This window comes from Sceloporus occidentalis, unplaced genomic scaffold (genome assembly GCF_023333645.1).
Source record: "Sceloporus occidentalis isolate IW3139 unplaced genomic scaffold, rSceOcc1.0.p SCAF_73, whole genome shotgun sequence".
Classification (NCBI taxonomy): Eukaryota; Metazoa; Chordata; class Lepidosauria; order Squamata; family Phrynosomatidae; genus Sceloporus; species Sceloporus occidentalis.
In genome coordinates this window covers 4,458,638-4,476,640 of record NW_028317053.1, presented here as the reverse complement: position 1 = coordinate 4,476,640, position 18,003 = coordinate 4,458,638, and the positions used below count along the sequence as shown (strand labels likewise).

At 42.9% G+C, this 18,003-nt stretch overlaps 1 protein-coding gene across 4 annotated transcripts in view; it reads right to left on the bottom strand.

Annotated features, from left to right (window-relative positions):
• Positions 1–16,974, bottom strand: part of NTRK2 (neurotrophic receptor tyrosine kinase 2) — a 231,456-nt gene extending 214,482 nt beyond the window's left edge. For 3 of the 4 annotated variants that reach the window (XM_089494559.1, XM_089494556.1, XM_089494557.1), the window contains exon 1: positions 15,458–16,116. In XM_089494559.1, coding sequence (XP_089350685.1) covers positions 15,458–15,861 — 404 coding nt within the window. In that variant the 5' untranslated portion in view covers positions 15,862–16,116. Of the gene's footprint in view, positions 1–15,457; positions 16,117–16,829 lie in introns of those variants that run through there. The other variant, XM_089494558.1, reaches the window with a different exon arrangement.
• Positions 16,975–18,003: the final 1,029 nt, after the last annotated feature.

Sequence of the window (18,003 nt, the reverse complement as noted above, 5' to 3'; positions counted from 1 at the left end):
CAAGTATGGCTGGATGATATGCTGTCAATGAATGATAATCCAGAGTTTGTAGATATTCTGATATTTTGTTACATCTGGACACATCCACTGGCTTGAGTTTTTATATGCATACACATCAATCCCTCAGTTTTCCCATGAGAATATGAGGGGTTTTTTCCCCATGTGTTCCCAATTTTTAAAGATTTTACATTTCCGACTGCTTACATTGTTGATTAGTCTTTCCAAAACTAACTTCAACAAATACAGCCACTGGCAGAAGAAGCTGCACTCAGCCTACATATTTTGGAAAAGCTAAGGAATATGAACAAACCAACTAAAAGAATACATTTCATACTTTAGGACCCTTTAACTTGCTTTGTGCTGAAATAATCCAAGAAAGCAATTGCTTTTAAAACTTGAAACATGGTATGTTTATGGTCTTTTCCTATGCTTCAAAACATTTGGTTAGCAGAAATACGTCTTCACAGTTCTTTTGATGTAATTCATGTTATTTTCCTGGCCAAACACCATTGAAGCTACACTACACTGTTGAAAACTGCAATGGCACTCTGAAAAACCAGTCACACACTATCATGAATTACTTAGATAAAAAGGAATAATCTACAGTTTGGCTCAGGTTTGACTGTTATAAAACCCCTTTTATGGGAAACATGTTTCCAAATACTGTCTGCAATTCCCATTCTTCAAGGGGTTAGGGAGAACCTCGGGTATCTATAGTTCATCTTTTAGAGAAAGGAATTCTGAAATAAACAGGTGATCAACCAGTGCTATGTATCTAAATTTCAGATGAATGTTCACCTGAGTTATATTGGTACCTGGTTCTTACCAAAGGGGGAGGGGTAGAATGTATGAAACCATAAATATACAGTGAACCCTTGATATCTGCTGCGGTTTGGTTCCGGGACCTCTTTAGATACCAAAATCTATGAATGCTCAAATCCCATTAAATACAATGGCCCAGTAAAATGGTGTCCCTTATATAAATTGACAAAATAAAGGTTTGATTTTTGGAAAATATATATATATATATATATATATATATATATATATATATTCTCAAGCCATAGATGGTTGAATCTGTGGATAAAGGATTCATGGATATGGAGGGCTGACTTTCATTCAGGCAGCAGAAACTTTTGAGGTTTCAGAGGGTCACTGTAACAGACCTCAAGGAAAATCTATAGGTTGAATCCTATTATGGAACCATCTACCATATATCCATCCTTTAAGAATTAATTCAGTGGGTCTGCTCTACTTGGGACTGCCAACAGTATTCATGCTATAGTCATGCACTAGGAATTATTATTATTATTATTATTATTATTATTATTATTATTATTATTATTCAAAAGATCTAATCCTGTAATCAAAAACACTATTATATCACTAAGACATCCAAAATGAAGCCTAATAAAAATCTCACAATGAAAATCATGAGGCATAACTGCAAATGTTACATAGTGCTTTCTGCTGGTAGTGTACAAGTTCAACTGGTAAAATATTAATTTTACCTTGGCAGTTATTATTTCTGTGAATGCTATTGACATGTGCATTTTTATCATCGAAACAGAAAATGCTATTTCTTTATGTAAACAGGAGTCTTCAGACTACTCAAAGTGGAAAGACGTTTTAAAATGTTGTTGCTGTGTGCTTTCAAGTAATTTCCAACTTATAATAACCCTAAGCAATTTGCTTAGGGACCATATTTAAAGCGACCTAGCCCCATTTCAAGAGTGTAAAGCGATAAGCTCCTATCACAGGGTTTTCTGGGGTGAGAGTGGGGACTCTCCCAAGTTCACCCAGTGGATTTCCATGGCTGAATGGGGAATTAAACCCTGGTCTCTGGGGTCCAACACTCAAACCACTTCATCACACTGGCTCTTTTTTAAAACATGTAAAGTATATACATATTTCACAAATCAGAACATGCACTAAAGACCAGTCTTTGAAAAAGTATGCTTTATCCATCTCTTAATTGGTCATATTTGCTATTAAATGAAAGCTATGCACATTTATTATTAAAAAGGGCTATCTTCAAAAAAATAAAGGAATTTTTTCATGGTTTCAGACTTCATTGAAGTTTTATATCAATGGGTATTAACCAAGTACCTTTGCCTACTAGTAATTAATAATGTGATTATGATAACAGGAATCCCTAAACCTGTGATGGTGAACCTATGGCATGCATACCAGGGGTGGTACATGACACCATTTTTGCCATACATTTCGCGTACCAATTCCTCCTCCTTCCTGACTTTTCCTGGCCTCTACCTGTTTCCCTATGACAGCTGGAAGCCAGAAAATGGCGCTGGGGAGAAGGAGCCAGAGGCGCGCACCTCTGGCTCCTCCTCCCAGCCCTCTCCCAGACTTAAGCTGCCTATCCAAGAGAGTTGAATGCCAAGAAAAGGGCAGGGGGCAGAGGATCAACCACTTGCCGGCTTCACCACCACCACCACCACCCCACAGACCCTTTCAGAGCCATAGCTGTCGCCGGAGAGACAGCTATGGGTATGAAACAGCCCGGGGGTGGAGGAGTGGTCAGCAAATGGCCGAGGAGAAGAGCTGAAGGCCCGTTTGCCGGCCTCTGAGTGTTCCAAAGGTGAAAGGATTTTTACTAAGCTGGTAAAAGAAAAAGGGAAAAGAAAGGGAAAAGAAAGGGAAAGGGAAATGGTGAAAGGAGATAAAAGGTTCATAAGGCATTATTCTATATCCGTGATGGATAAACCCTCAGAAGCCCATTTGGCAGCACACTCAGTGGCCAGCAAATGGTCGAGGGCAAGAGCCAGAGGCAAGCATCTCTTTTTCCTGCCCTCAGAAGCCCATTTGCCGGCCTCTGAATGTCCCAAAGGGACAGTTAGGGGCCGGCAAATGCTGGGGGGAAGTGCCAGAGGCACGCGCCTCTGGCTCCTGCCCTCCAGACAGGTGGAGGCCGGGAAAAGGGGGGTGGAAGCCCCGCCCCCTGGAGGGTGGAAATCCCACCCCCTAAAGGGCAAAAGTCCCACTCTCCAGAGGCCAGAAGCCCCATCCCCAGCACTGTGTAGAGCGTGGTGCCTTAAAAAATCAGTTGGGGTACGCAGCCCCAAAAAGGTTCACCATCACTGCCCTAAAACCATCTATCAGTGTGAAACTGCTTATCTTTTCTACTTATCAAACCAACTGAAGACTGACTGGACACACAAATATACAATGACTCCCAGAGACGAATCTGTCACTTCTTTCTTCATTAAAAACACTAAGATATCAGGGTGGATCAACCGCTGATAATGCAAAACAGGAACTGAATCAAAATACAGGGTTGCTTGTTATTATTGTTGTGTGCCCTAAAGTAGTTTCTAACTTATGTTGACTCTAAGGTGAAACTATCATAGGTTTTTCTTGGCATGATTTGTGACTTGCCCAAGGTCACCCAGTGGGTTTCCGTAGCCAAGCGATTACTCAAGCCCTGTTCTTCAGAGTCATATTCCAACACTCAAACCACTAAACCACTGGCTCTCTACCGAGATGCTATTTCAACCTAGTGTAATAAATATTTTTTAAAAAAGAAAACACTCCTAAAAAGACAAACAGGTCAAAGAGCAAATCAAGCCTGAACTGTCACTGGAAACCAAAAGGACTAAACTAAGGCTATTGTGCTTTGGACATGCCATGAAACAATATTACTTAATGGAAAAGAACCTAATGCTTGGTAAAGTTGGAAGCAATAGGAAAAGAGGAAGACTGCATTACAGATAGATTGATTCAATTAAGGAAGCAATGCCCTGAGTCTGTGAGACATGAACAGGGTCCCCTGGAGGTCTCTCATTCACTGAGTCACTGTACATCCAAGCTGACTTGATGGCATATAGCAAGAAAAAGAAGGTATAATAGGAAATAAAGTAGCCACAGGTCTCAGCACCAAGTCTGCAGTACAGAAATCTTCACTCACTTGTTTGTCATTGTAACAGGCATTTTGCAAGGACCATTATAATGAGCTTTGTTTCAGTGAACCGAAGACCTGAAATCCTTCTCATAAAAACGTGAGATAATTCTGATAGTCTCTCACAGATTTTACTGCAAAGGATACTTTTACTTCTGTATCACATCGTTTGCCAGGAAACAGCAACCAGTTTGGCCTTGGAGACTGCCAAGCTAGACTGAAAACATGGTAGCAGAGACTTAGTGTGCATGTGGGCGACTGCTTTTCAGTAATGACTTGCAAAGTTACGCCAAAGAGGTTACAAAATATATTACTCAAAGTGCTACAGCACAATAAATACCAGGATAACACTGTTAATAGTCCAACTAGGAGTAGAATTAACAGCACAACGCCAGTTGCTAAAATGCAAAGGTAGTAACAGCAACACTGTCAGCGATTGCCATATCACCACTAGGAATTCCATCATTATCCACCATGGTGGTATGTTATAAAGACATCCCACTACAGGCCCAGCATGTATATATTTGACATGGGGGATGTCAGGACACTCTTCTACATTGCTCTTGAGTGCTCTTAAGTGGGGTGCCTCACCTATCCAGGCACTCTGCCATCTGGTGAGAGGTGTGTTTTGGCTCTGAGCCTAGTCTAGGGTGATTCATCCTGGGCTCAGAGGCAAAATACACCTCTCACCAGATGGCACAGCACTTGGATAGGTGAGACATCCCACACAAAAGCACTACCTGAAGGAAGAGGAGAAGGAAGAAGAATCCTTACCTTAAGTACAGTATTGTCAAGTGTGAACTATTGTCCCAGCAAGGTACTGGGAAGCTTGCAACAATCAGAATAATTACGAACATTCTCTTCTGCTGCAAACACTCTGCTTGTTTCCCTCACTGACAAACACTTGTTCCTCCTACCTTGCTGGCACTGTTGGACAGCTCCCTTGCTGGACAGTGCTCTACCTGTCAGGCCTCTGATTCAAACAACACTCCGACCAAAAAAATAGATGTGAGAGAAGGAAACAATAGAATAGAAAAAAGTGTGCACAAACAGCTCTGACAACCCAGTGTGTCAATCATGGTGAATGCTACATAGATCCACAGCATACCTTGAGTGCCATCCAGCCATGCTCGTTGCCCATGATCAAGCAGGATGATGGCCAGTACCATCTAGTAAACTGCCCGGGATATCTAATACTACTTGCCCTGGAGCAGTAACTAAAGAGAGTTAGGAAACATTAAAGTATTGAGAAATAATTTCCAAGTAAGACCAAGAGGAGGTTGCCGCAGACTTTTAGCTTTGATGTGACACAATGCCAAATCCACTATCCTTTTTTTCTCAGTTAGTGTGCAATCCATCAGGAATTTATCAAAGGAACCCTGTCTGGTCGTAATCATAAGAATAGATTGAGATAATTAAAACAATCACTATACTTACTGAATTCCATCAGTTGTGGAGTGAGTACTGACAATATTAGAGAATGGGAGTGACAATCCTTTTGTTCAAGCAGTGACCTGGAACCTTAGGAGCCTACATGATAAGCAGAGGAACAACAGGTATACCTGCTGCCATCTCCCATATCTCCAAACTGGGTATGAAATCACCTCTCTAACAAAGAGCTTGGATGACAAGCTCGCTATTAATTCTCTAACATTGTGGATTGGAATATGTTTTTAAAAATTATAAGGAAACTGTCGTGCAAATGAAACAGATTCTTTCCTCTCATCACAAGCCTCCTAAAAATGTCAGAAAACTAGAGGAGGGGAAAATGAGAGGACAAGGAAAATTGGAAGTATAATCCAATGGCAATCCAAACGCAATCATGGGGTTTAACGTTATTGCATGATAGACTACCACAATTTCCAGCAATGGGAAGTCAGTCCGAATCCAATCATGGGGTTTCACATTATTGCGTGAGAGATAATCACATGCAATTTTGGGCAATGGCAAGCTATTTTCAGGCAATGGGAAGTCAGTTTGAACACAATTCGAATTCACATAAATTCACTGAACTCGTTCTGGCCCCACTTTCTTTTCATTCGAAATTAAAAGAAATTCCTCCTGTGTGATAAACTCCTAAGCAGCAAACTCTTCTCCCCACTCACTTCAGTCAAGGTACATGAGACAGAAAATCCCACAAGCTTTTTTCACCAGTAAAATAACAAATTGAATAACAATTCATTGCCTTTTCACAACACCCAGAATCTGTTGCCTAAGTGGACGATGCACTCTGCCTAATGGCAAGGCAGCCCCGTAGAAGGAAACTTGTGTGTAAATAAAAATTAAATAGCAAACCAAGTCAATACTTTTAGAAATTTAAGGGGAAACAGCAGTCATTGGTTCATCATCAGAAGAGTTTTTTTGCTTTCTCATCCCAAGTGTAAGAGTCATGTGCACTAATAATAATAATAATAATAATAATAATACAATTTATTTATATTCTGCCTTTTCCTTGCGGAATCAAGGCGGATTACATAGTACCAGAAGGGGCATTAAAAGCACAACCTAGATTCAAATACTATCTGCTTCAGATACACAAGCTTACACCATAAAGCATGGCCATAGGAATACTGAAAGTCTGTTACTACTCTGTAAATGATCTCAAGTAGGCAGACTCAAGGTCATATCCTTTGATTTTTTAAACTAGGCTCTGTAGAATTCTCCTAGGTCAGACCACGTTGGCTGCTTACTCATCAGTAAACATTGATCGTATTCGTAACCATATGAGAATGCAGCTTGTTCATGATGGAGAAGAGAAATAACTATATGCTCTGTTCCAAGGCAGATATCAATGATTCACTGTGGGACCCAAGACAGCCTTCCCAATCTCCTCACTGCTGCATGTGTACATGTGAAAGGGTTTGTGCCCAAAACTATGATTCAGCACAGGGCTTTCAAATCCCTCAGAGTAATCATGAAAGAGAAAAACAAATATGCAATAAATATGAGAAACAAGTATGAAACATTTAATCTCACATTCAGTTGTGGGTTGGTTTTCAACTAGGAACTAAAGTGTGCTGGAGGGTGGGCACAGCATCCTGTGTTATTATCAATAAGCAAGGAATCTGCAAAACTCTACATCCTGACCCTCCTGCCCTTCTGTAAATCCCCTGTTACAGATGTCAGCAAAATTTCTCTTTTAAAACAGGATCAAGTTCCCTTTTAAGCAGTCATTTATCATGTGGCTGAGGTTGTGCCACCTTGTCTTTTTCTATGGACATAAAACCTGACACTGTATCTGACACCTAGTAAATATTCTCAAAAATCTTGTTTTTTTCCAGTAGTATCTTTCTATTCCCATAACCATGGAGACCTATTTATAGCTGTAGAAAGCTAGCAGCAGCAAGGGCTTTGCAGCCCTTGAGGAAGGATTCTTTCTAGACCTACCAGGAAAAGCCTGTTATTTCCATGTCATCTCCCATCCAGTTACTAACCAGACCCAGCCCTGCTTAGCTTAAAATATCAGATAAGATCAGGTGTGATTAAGGCAGCAAATATTGTCGCTATCAAAAGGCAGTAGAAATTCAGAATCAAAAGATTCTCATACTTCAGTAAAACAGAGCTTAGAAAATTTATTTCTGGGCAACAACTCCAAGAATCATCTAACCAAAATAGTTAGGATGCCTGGGGAACCTGAGAGTTCTAGTATTTAAAGGTGAAATTTCAAAGCTCTGCTATAAATTTTGGGATTTACCTGGATATATGTCTTTCTAAGTGGCTCCAGTCTTATCAGCTTTGTCACTACCCGAGCTTGTTGCTGTTCTGCACAGACGTTGGACCCATTTTGAAACAATAAGGTTTAAACTTCCTTTCCTACTTACAACTAGAGCCATAAGAGGTATTTCTCCACAAAAGATGCTACGTTACTATTGAGAGCATGTGAGTGTGGACAAGCACACAAGACTTTCTATCTTCTCAATAGTATGAAACCACACAATTAGAACTATATATTTGTGCCCAGATACCACATGATCTCTCCAAAAGGAATAGTTCCCATGCCACTAACAGTAAGCCCAGTTAGAGTCCAGTACTAGTCATTTTAGAACTTTGAAAAAGCAACTTGCTAGGACTATAGTTCCATAATCCCAAACCAGCATGGGCAGTGACCATACTGGCTGGAGCTCTCTGAGAGCTTTGTCCAGAATAGTAATGTTTCCAAGCCCTAGACCAGGGGTAGGCAACCTTTTTGAGCCGGGGGCCGGGTTGCTGTTCCTCAGACAACTGGGGGGCCGAACTCAAAATGGCGCCCGGAGTGGTGCGGAAGTTGCGACAGGGGCGGCAATCGGCGGCAGGACCGGGCTGGGGCTGGTCCCAAGGCCTCGCCGGGCCGGATCCGGCCCGTGGGCCGTAGGTTGCCGACCCCTGCCCTAGACAATTCTGCAGATAAACACAATGAAAAAGCCACTTTGAAGCCCATTGATGAGTAAATGGCAGAGTATACATAAATTGACCCATGAGTGGCCCAAGACGGCAAGCAAAATTGTTCTTGGTTAAAAATCAATTACTGAAGCTTCTGTGCTTGCTTGACATGAAATCAGATGTGTTTAGGACACACTTTTCTCTGTTTTATATTGGCTCCAATTTCTTTTAAATGTTGCAAAGGAAGATAAATTGTGCAGAGGTAGCAGGCTTTATATAATAAATATTTACTCATGTAAGTTTCTAAGATAACACATTCAATCAAGTATTAAACAAATAAGAGTTTATTTAAAGGCTCTGGGTTTCATACTTCATATTGGAAGAATTATTATGCACTATGCTAAATGCCTCAGAAAAACTGCTGTATTCCTTCTCTACTGGAATTCAGCTGTTCTCAGGAAAATACTAAACATCATCCATCCCATATAAAAATAGATTAAAGGCTGGTAGGGTGCCATATTAACCAAGACACTGATTTAGCATGAGTTTTTTCCCAGCACATTACTAGGAACAGCACTGCCTGCTTTAACTTGCCTGGACATTGCTTCGGCATCTGCTTTCCCCCTTTCCCCATGTTTTTAAAGCAGAAATTCCAACTCCACCTATTTCCCCACACTATTTGTTTTTAAAAAGCCAAACAAGCACAAAGCATGCTTTATTCCTGAGGAATCAGTAGCTCTTATCTACTATATAGCAAGAATTGTTCTATTACGCTGCATTTGTTCATTTAACTAACAAAACGATACAATGGCTCATACATCTATGTAATTCCCAGCTCAGTGACACACCAGTGCAAGAGCCATCTTCTTCTTCTTTTTCTGCCTCATCAAAAGAGTAGGGTCACATTGGCATGTAAACTACCAGGTTGGTATCTCTCCAAAACTAAGCTTCTGTTTTCATGAAGAGCGGTTGATAAATACTGTCACTTCAGTGCTTAATAAACAATGCATTCAGTTCCATCCCATTTTTCCAATTGCACATTATCAGTTTTCAACCTGTACTCCATTCCTAAAGTGTTCTTCCCTAGCTCTTTTGTACTTACTTTACACCAACTTGGCTAGTTTTTAAGAGGAATGAACTGTCCTATTAAACATTCTTAGAAAGCCATTCATCATGCAGTATTTGAGAGAGGTATAATGTGGTGGGATAAAAATGCCTGCATGAATAATGTCAATCTACTAAAGCTCACCAGCGAACTGAGTGTGCCATCTCACTAAGGAAGTATCCTCTGATACATGTGTGGGAGTCATGTGGCCATCCAGATATTGTTGGACTGCCATTTCCAGAGTTCATCACCATGAGCTGCATCTAGATGGCCACTTAATTCCCATCTCTGTTTTAATACAAACTGTCCTCTCCAAAAGAGGATCCATTCAGCCTCAGCAATATTTTCTTCAGACATTAAAGAAAAATCAGACAAAAGAATAGTCATTGTTCATACAGTCTTCTACTGTATTACACAAAGTATATAATGAGTAAAGCATGGAAGAGTCCCAAGATATTAACAAGACAAAGCTTCAGACTCTCACAGTGTAAGCTTACCAATCTCACTAAATAATTTATTCTTTAAATTGCATTGTGGGCGTTCGTTATTAAAAAGTCTAAAGTGGTTTATATAAGCACATTACAAATTTGTTTTGTGGTTTTTACACACACACACACACACACACACACACACGTAATATACACAGTGTCTTTCAGGGCCACTGTAGAGTAGTTGAAAAGTTGCCAACTTTTTTCTGGCCTGTCACACACATCCTGAAATAGCACATTTAATTTTAAACTTTGATCATCTCAATAGTTAGAAATCACTGTAGCAATTCTTTGACATAAGAAGAGCTAAACTTAGCTATAGTGATCTGCATCTTATTGCTTTTTCTCAGCTACAACAAACTCATTGAATCAATTGTGGAATGGTGAGTCAACATATAGGTAAATCCCATTTATTCAATGGGAATATTCTAGTTGGCTCAAATTATAGAATTCAAGCTAATATATTTGATATGATATTTGATATGATAAGGTATGGACAGCTTATACTCCCATTATTCTAGTGCTTTTGTTGTTAACTGCAGTCAAGTTGATTTAGACTTACTTTAATAAAGGATCTTTAAGCGGCTTGCTGGATTTCTTATTAATATTTCAACTCTAGAAATTCTGTCCTGAAAACATTTCATTTCATTTCAGAATACCTTTATGTAGGTTCTGCATTCTGCCTCTCTGAGATAAGCATGTCAAACCTTCCTCAGACCACAATACAAACTGCAACTATCCAAAGTTTGCATTAGTTTCTCTAGACGTGTGCAAAGACTGGAATATTTGTGCAGTCAATAACCTGAAACAATCATGCCAGAAGCAGATGATGGTCTATTAAGAAGAAGTAAGTGTAGTACTTTGTTATACACACATAAAAGTTTTCCAAGTCCACACCAGGCCCCATGGAACAGAATCAAGCATAACCTCATTATATTCAAAGGAACACAAACTGACAAGCCACTCTTAATTCTCTAGGAGATCAAAACATGTGTTTTCTTTTTTTTAATGATGTTGCAAAACTCAGTGAGTAAAAATATCTTCCATTTCCTATCCAGAACAATAAGTCCAAACTCAAACCAAACAGTGTAAAGGCAATGGATTTTTCTCCCTCTAAATAGTTCCAGTTTAATTTTGTGAGGAAAGGGAATTTTATTTTAGCATTTGGCATAGATAATGCTGTAGCATCCTATATATCCTATACAGGACTTCATACTCTGCAAATTTACAACTATCTACCAAACTCATTATTATGACTGAATCTAAAACTCTTCTTGGCTCCCACCCACCTGTGTAGATAGATAGTGTATTCTCCCTTAATATCCAAATGCACTGAAACTTTTCCATCAACTCTATTAGCAAGACTTTGAACTTTCCCTAAACCCACTAAGTACACTTGCTTGGACCCTAAATGAGCTTGGATTGAATGCTATTTATTAAAGGTGCTGATTTATCATCTCAGTCTACCAGTGATTCCAAGATGAGGCAACCAAACAAAAACATTTTAAAAAGCGGGTTAATTCTTTAAAAATTAGTTGTAAAAAAGCCACGCGAATCAGATGAAAATGCAGGCAATAAAACATGGCATCAATCTCCAGCACTGTTTTAAAGAAAAATACTCTTGCTCACAGCCTCACAAAAAGCATGAGAAACTTCACCATCTTACAGTGATAATGCAAGTTATGGGAAGATAAAAGAATGAGTAGAAAAAATAGACTCTGATATTTTTATAAGTTAGTGAGCTACTGTAAAACAGATGACACTGGCATCATTCTTATTACATGTCTTTACACAATTTTCTATGCAGCACAACCACAATTTGTTTAATTAAGGTGTAGGTGGCACACAGACATTGTACAAAAAGCAATTGTCTGCTTAATTAACACTGAGTGTTAATGAACAGCCTTTGACAATTCATCTTTTTAGCACCAAGGCCCACTTCAGTGCTTCATATCTGAAATTTGTGCACAAGGTTCCCCTGGGAAATCAGCCATCTTTCTATGAGAACACCTAGCAAACAATGTCATAGGCAAAAAAGAGCAGTCTGTGGTCTAGAGTCATCAAAATTAAATGTTTAAATGACAGTAACTTAGAGGGGACGAGTATCACTAACACATTTCAGAAATGCAAAGAGGATATCAATCTAACTATATAAAAGATCTATAGTTTCCCTTCAGATTAGAGAAAAATATCCAAAGAGCATAAAACAGGGTGGTTTTAGTAAGGATGCTTGATTAGTTCTGTGAAAGCATTTGATGCCAAATCAATGGCACTTATCTTAACAATTAACTAAAACACATCAACACAGACAGTCACTATCACAGGCTGATCATGCATTCTTTTTACTGTCAAGCAAAGAGCTACAAAACAAGGGACCCTTCAAACAATGTCCAAGAAAATAACATCTCCTTGTGGCATACACAGGAAAATGCTGCAGAAAAACTACAATAAGCTTCTTAAAGGCACTCCAAAGCAAAGAATTAACTTGTCTGTAATCGACTTTTTCAGTTTAAAAAGGGCTGTAAAAACAACACTCGGCGTCCCTCTTAAGTGCAACCTTGTATACTAAATATTCTGCCCATAACTATGCAGCAAAGGATAGGCTGTATTAATGCGCTTATACAGCTCCTACTTTTATGATTACATCTGACCTTCCTCAAGTACCTGTTTCAGAAAACATGATCCCTGGGCTGATTAAACATGAGATACAAAAGGAGGAGTTAATAATATCGAGGTACAATTAACAGTTTTAACAGCAATTAAAATAATCCTGTGGCTGTAATCTGTTAAAAATGACATTTTGGCTGCATCCACACTGGAAGTAATAACCTGGTTTAGCACTGCTTTAACTCTTTTCTGGCTCAAGGCTATGGAATTCTGGGAGATGGAGTTTGTTGTGGAGTCCGGAGCTCTGCTCCGCTCCGGGCCCCACAACAAACTCCAACTCCCAGAATTCCACAGCCTTGAGCCAAGACACATTTAAAACGGTGCCAAACTGGGTTATTTCTCCAGTGTGGATGCAGCCTTTGTTAAACATCACCACACTAAGACCTACATAGGACTGTCTTAGGTGTTTTGAACTTGCCCCTCCCTTAAACTCTACCTTCTTGACCCTTTCTCTACACTCCACCTTCATTCAGCACCAGCTTTCTGTTTATCAAATGAGCATGTGGAGAGTCTCGCATGCCACCATCCAAAATGTGTATGCTAACTGCAGACTGGATACTACAGTGTTAGAAGAGGAGTAGAACATCTCCAATGTCCTCTTAAAGCCAAATACAAGAAAATAACTGGGTAGATTTTCTTGAATTTATTTCGACTGAGTGGACTGATGATCATCATCTGACAAATCCAATATAGATCTGTGACTCTCCTAGGTCAATTGGGGGAGAGGGGGGTCCTTCTGTGCTGTCATTCCCTTGAATACCACTGTTGTACCTTCAAGTGTTCTCCTCAAGGATCAGATGTAGAAAAAGATTTAGGGATAGATCTGTCTGAACATCCTATCCTATCCTCGCCAAATCTGTATAACACTAGAAACATCTAGTTGTCTATTACATCAGAAGGGAAAATCAGCAATTCCTTACTAATGCTAACATATACCCAATTCCTTGCAATCTGTGAGCAAGAAACAGAATCTTAAGAACACAGATATTAACAAGTGATGATAAACTATGCAGTTTAGGCATAGAAAACAAAAATTGTTAAAATAATAGACCTGTAAAGGATGTAAGAACCCCTCAGACATTCCCAGGCTGTAAAAATAAAGAGAACCCTAAAGGCTTCTAGTAGTATAGTGTTAGAAGGGGGATGCCTGCCACATACAGCTAGCTCCCTTGCACTTGTCCTTATTTGCCATATTTCCCCCTTATTTGTGGAACCAAAGCATTTTTTGGTGAACAGCCAATGATAAGCAGGAAAGTCAAAGTTGCCCAGCCTCACCCTGGCAAAGTCTGACGGCAGGTTTGTAACCGAACACTAGCCCTGCACTAAAACCAACACCCATCTCTGTGCTGTATTGCTTTATCATCTAGTGACTATTCCCAGGAAATTGGGCCGTGGGCAATTAAGATTTATAAGCTAAATGCTCTCAGAATTATATCTTGGGGAAAGTCAAATCTAAATTAGATCAGCCCTGGCTTTTATGCTTCCAGCGTGTTCCCTTTCCAAGCCAGCGCATTGCTATACACAGACCGTCTCCTCTTACACATCCCTTTCAAAACATCTCAGGATCTCCTTAGGAAGAATCTGTTTGCCTATTGCTGTTGTTATTTGCACACATACACACACACACACACAACACACAAAAGGAATGAGGTGGGTTGTTGTTGTTGTTGTTGTTATTGTCATTATTATTATTTAAGTGATATCTCCTTATCATCCCAGAGGTAAACAGCTCAGAACCCGATGCCTTCCTCATCTCTGCTTTTGCTACCTTGGCCTGTCACATATCAGCACCCAAATAGTAGCTGTTCTCCCTGTGGCTCTCTCCTCAAGAGGGGCCATAAATGTCGTATGGGGACATTTAACTATAAAAAGCTGATGGCAGATATGAATAGAGACATTTGGATTCTTGTTTTATAGCTTTGTTTCTATGAAAAAGATTTTTTTAAAGGAAAGGTAGGAATGTATGCATCTTTATCATGCTCCTTCTGCATCCTGCAAAGCATGAGTTAAGGTTTTTCTCCAGAGACAACAAATGAATCCGCGTGACAATTTATGCGACCTATGCATTTGTTAAAATAAAAGGAATCTCCTCCTGCCAAGGAGCGAACACCCTGGATGATTTATATATGCTAGAAATATATATGTATGATAAATGTTTTAAAAGGAGTGCCTCACAGAGTTTATATTTTTAGCCACACAGGCATCTAGATACAGAGATGAGAGACTTAAACCAGCCTGGCATAATGGTTTGAGTTTTGGGATATGGCTCTGGAAACCAAGGTTTGAATCCATGCTCAGCCATGGAAACCCACTTGGGCAAGTCACAGACTCTCAGCCACATTCATCTGAGGAACCAGGCTCAAGTCTCCAAAAACTCATGCTACCAACATGTTACTTTCAAAGGTGCTGCAAGATCCCTTTGATAAAGATAATGCATGATGATAATCCCTTTGCACACTGATTTCCCAGACTAACCTGGCTAGCTAGGAGTTTATCCAACAAATATCCTGGGAAAACTGTAATTACACAAAATTATTTCGCACAAAACCTGCCATTAAAGTGGTCACAAAGAAGCATTGATGTGCATCTTTTTTACTTTTGGGATTTCAGTGGCAATGCATTTCTGAGACCACTTTATTTGTGTGATTGCATGTGAGGACTCACCATTTTTGCTTTATTTGGGGGATGCTTTAAATGCGCTTTAATCTCCCCTTAATGCCGAAATTAGCCCCACCAGTGTGATAAACTCTCTTTGAATTCTCTCAGCCTCAGAGGATGGCAATGGCAAACCCAGGAACCTTGGCCTTATTCGAGTCCCCATAAGTCGGAAACGATCGAAATTCACACATGGAGTACATGGGGGGGGGAGGATTAGACAGAAAGCCAGTCCCAAGGTGTGGGGGTGTAAGATGGCTTACTCACATGTCGGTGACCCTCTCCCTCTCGCTGCGCTTGCCCAGCACCGGGAAGGAGCGGAGGCTGGGCGTCGTGGCCGTGGTCTCGTTGCACCAGATCCTCTCGGGGCTGCTGCAGGTGCAGGGGGCCGGGCAGGCCGAGGCCGAGGCCAGCAGACCCCGCCAGGCGCCCAGGCACACCAGCCACCAAAGGCCCCGGGGCCCCGGGCCAGGCGCAGGCCGGGAGGGAAAGCGGCGGAGAGACCCAGACGGAGCGCCTAGGAGCCTGGGCAGCACATGCAGCACATGCAGCAGCATCAGCAGCGGGCCCTGTGCCGCCGCCGCCTCCTCGTCCTCTTCTTCTTGCTCCTCTTGCTCTTCCTCCTCCGGCCGCCTTCTCCGCCGCCACCACGTCCTCGGCCAGGGAGCCATGCTGGCGGCGGGGCTTGCTCTCCGGCTCTCCTTGCCTTCCCAGCGCCTCCGGGCCCGACCTCCGGCACTCACTGGTGGCAGCCGAGCATCCCTCGCCTGCTCTCTCGCCTCCTCCTCCTCCTCCTCCTCCTCTCGCTCTAGATCTCTCAATATGTGTCCCTCCCTCCCTCCCTCCCTCAGCGGCTGCCTCCCGACTCCGCTCCGCCGGTGCAAAGCCCTCCTGGCGCAGAAGAAGAAGGAGAAGACCTTCGGAGGCTGGAAAAGAAGAGAGGGAGGGAGGGAGAGGCCCGTCAGGGAAGGAGAGAGGGACCACCACAACCCCCCCCTCCTCCTCCTCCTCCTCCTCCAAGGAAGGCTCTGCCCCCAAACCACCCCCACCCCCTCCAGGACCCCCTCCAAGGAAGGCTCTGCCTCGGTCACCCCACCACCTCCAGCTTCTCCACGGAAGGTCTGCCCTAAAACCACCCCCACCTTCTCCTCCTCCCTTCTTCCTCCTCCTTCCTCTTCCCTCGAGTGCCGGAGCCCGCTTCCCGCCCTACAGAGAGGGGGCGCCGGAGAGCAGCGCTGCCATGATGCCCCCTCCCTCTCCCTGGCCAGAGGACTAGGGCTCGGGGACCTGCCTGAAGGATGTCGGCGGAGAGGAGGCTGGCAGGGATGAGAATAACAAGGATAAGGATGAGGAGGAGGATGTGATGAGGATGATCATGATCATGAGGATAATGTGAGGAGGATGAGGATGTGTTCCCAGCTCTATTCCTCTTCCTCTTCCTCCTCCTCCATTCCCCGCCAGGTGACCGCTTGCCTCCCACCTTGTGCAGCCCCTCAGTGCTCCTCCTGCCCGGCTCCCTTCTCTCTCTCTCCGCCGCCCCCGCAGGGATGAAGAAGGCAGAGGACCAAGGAGGACGGGGGCCAAGGACGCCCCTTCGTCCCCTCCTCGGCTCCCTCCTGCCTCCATGCCTCATACCTACCCTGCCACCCGCCGCCGCCTTCTCCTTCTTCCCCACCAGCCTCCTCCGCTCGCCAGGGATGAGCGGAAAGCGCCCCGAGCTGCTGCTGCCGCCGCTGGCTTGCTTCTTCCTCCCAGCCCCAAAGCCAGGGGCTGCCGCCGGCAAAAGTGACGTGAGCCTGACGCAAGGAGGGCCAGAAAACTCCACCGAATAATTATGATGACCCCCCACCTCCACACACACACACACACACAGAACAAAACACACACACACACAGAGCCTGAAAGAGGAGGCGGGCAAAACCAGAGAGAGAGAGAGAGAGAGAGTCACACAGGAATCTGAGGGGAGGCAAGAAGGAGAGGAGCCTCCCTGTTTGGGGTTTGGGGTTGTGGCTTTTGGGGGGTTATTTGGACCCTCCTCCACTCTCTCCTCAAGCCTCCTCTTTTTTGATCCCCTGAGGAGAATAAGCCCACAGCCGCCCCTTCTTTCCCCGCCATGTCCCCTTGTTTTTATACCGAGAGAGAGCTTGTTGCAGCACCTTTGAGGCTGACTGAAGGAAAGCAATGGCCAGCAGGAGCTTTCCCTTAGACTTCCCTGGACCTCCTCCTCCTCCACACGGCCAGATCCCTTTGAATGTCCTCCTTTTCATGGAAGTTCTGCGGCCGTGTTCTGGGAGACTTTATTCCAGAGAAAGGGGACAGCCTCTTATTTCTTTTCTGCTTTTTCCCCTCAAGGAAAGGCCTATGGCCTCCTTGAAGCGGAGCAGCCTTGCTTTAAACACCTACATGAATAAATAAAGGCGGGAGCAGCGGGACGTGAGGGGGCCCTTTCCGTCCCATTTTGAGGAGCCGAAGGCTGAGAGAACAACCTGTGAGAAAAGGAGGCTTTCGGGTTTCGAAGCCCAGGGATGCGCGGTTTGTCGTGGCAGGAAAAGCTAAACCTCTCACAAGAATCCCATTAACCTGGAGCCAGGGCTGTTAAAGAGGTCTCAGAGCGCATTATTTCTGCAGTGCAGAGGTGGCTCTCTTCCCACCCAGTCGGATACACACACACACACACACACTGCAGTCATGGGCCATTGCGGGTCTTTCGGTGCCTCGGAGAAGAATTGGCGGGATTTAGGGATGGAAGGGAAGGGAAAAGCCGACACACCTGATTGTGTGTCTCTCTGTGTGTGTCTTTCCCCCTTAGCCAT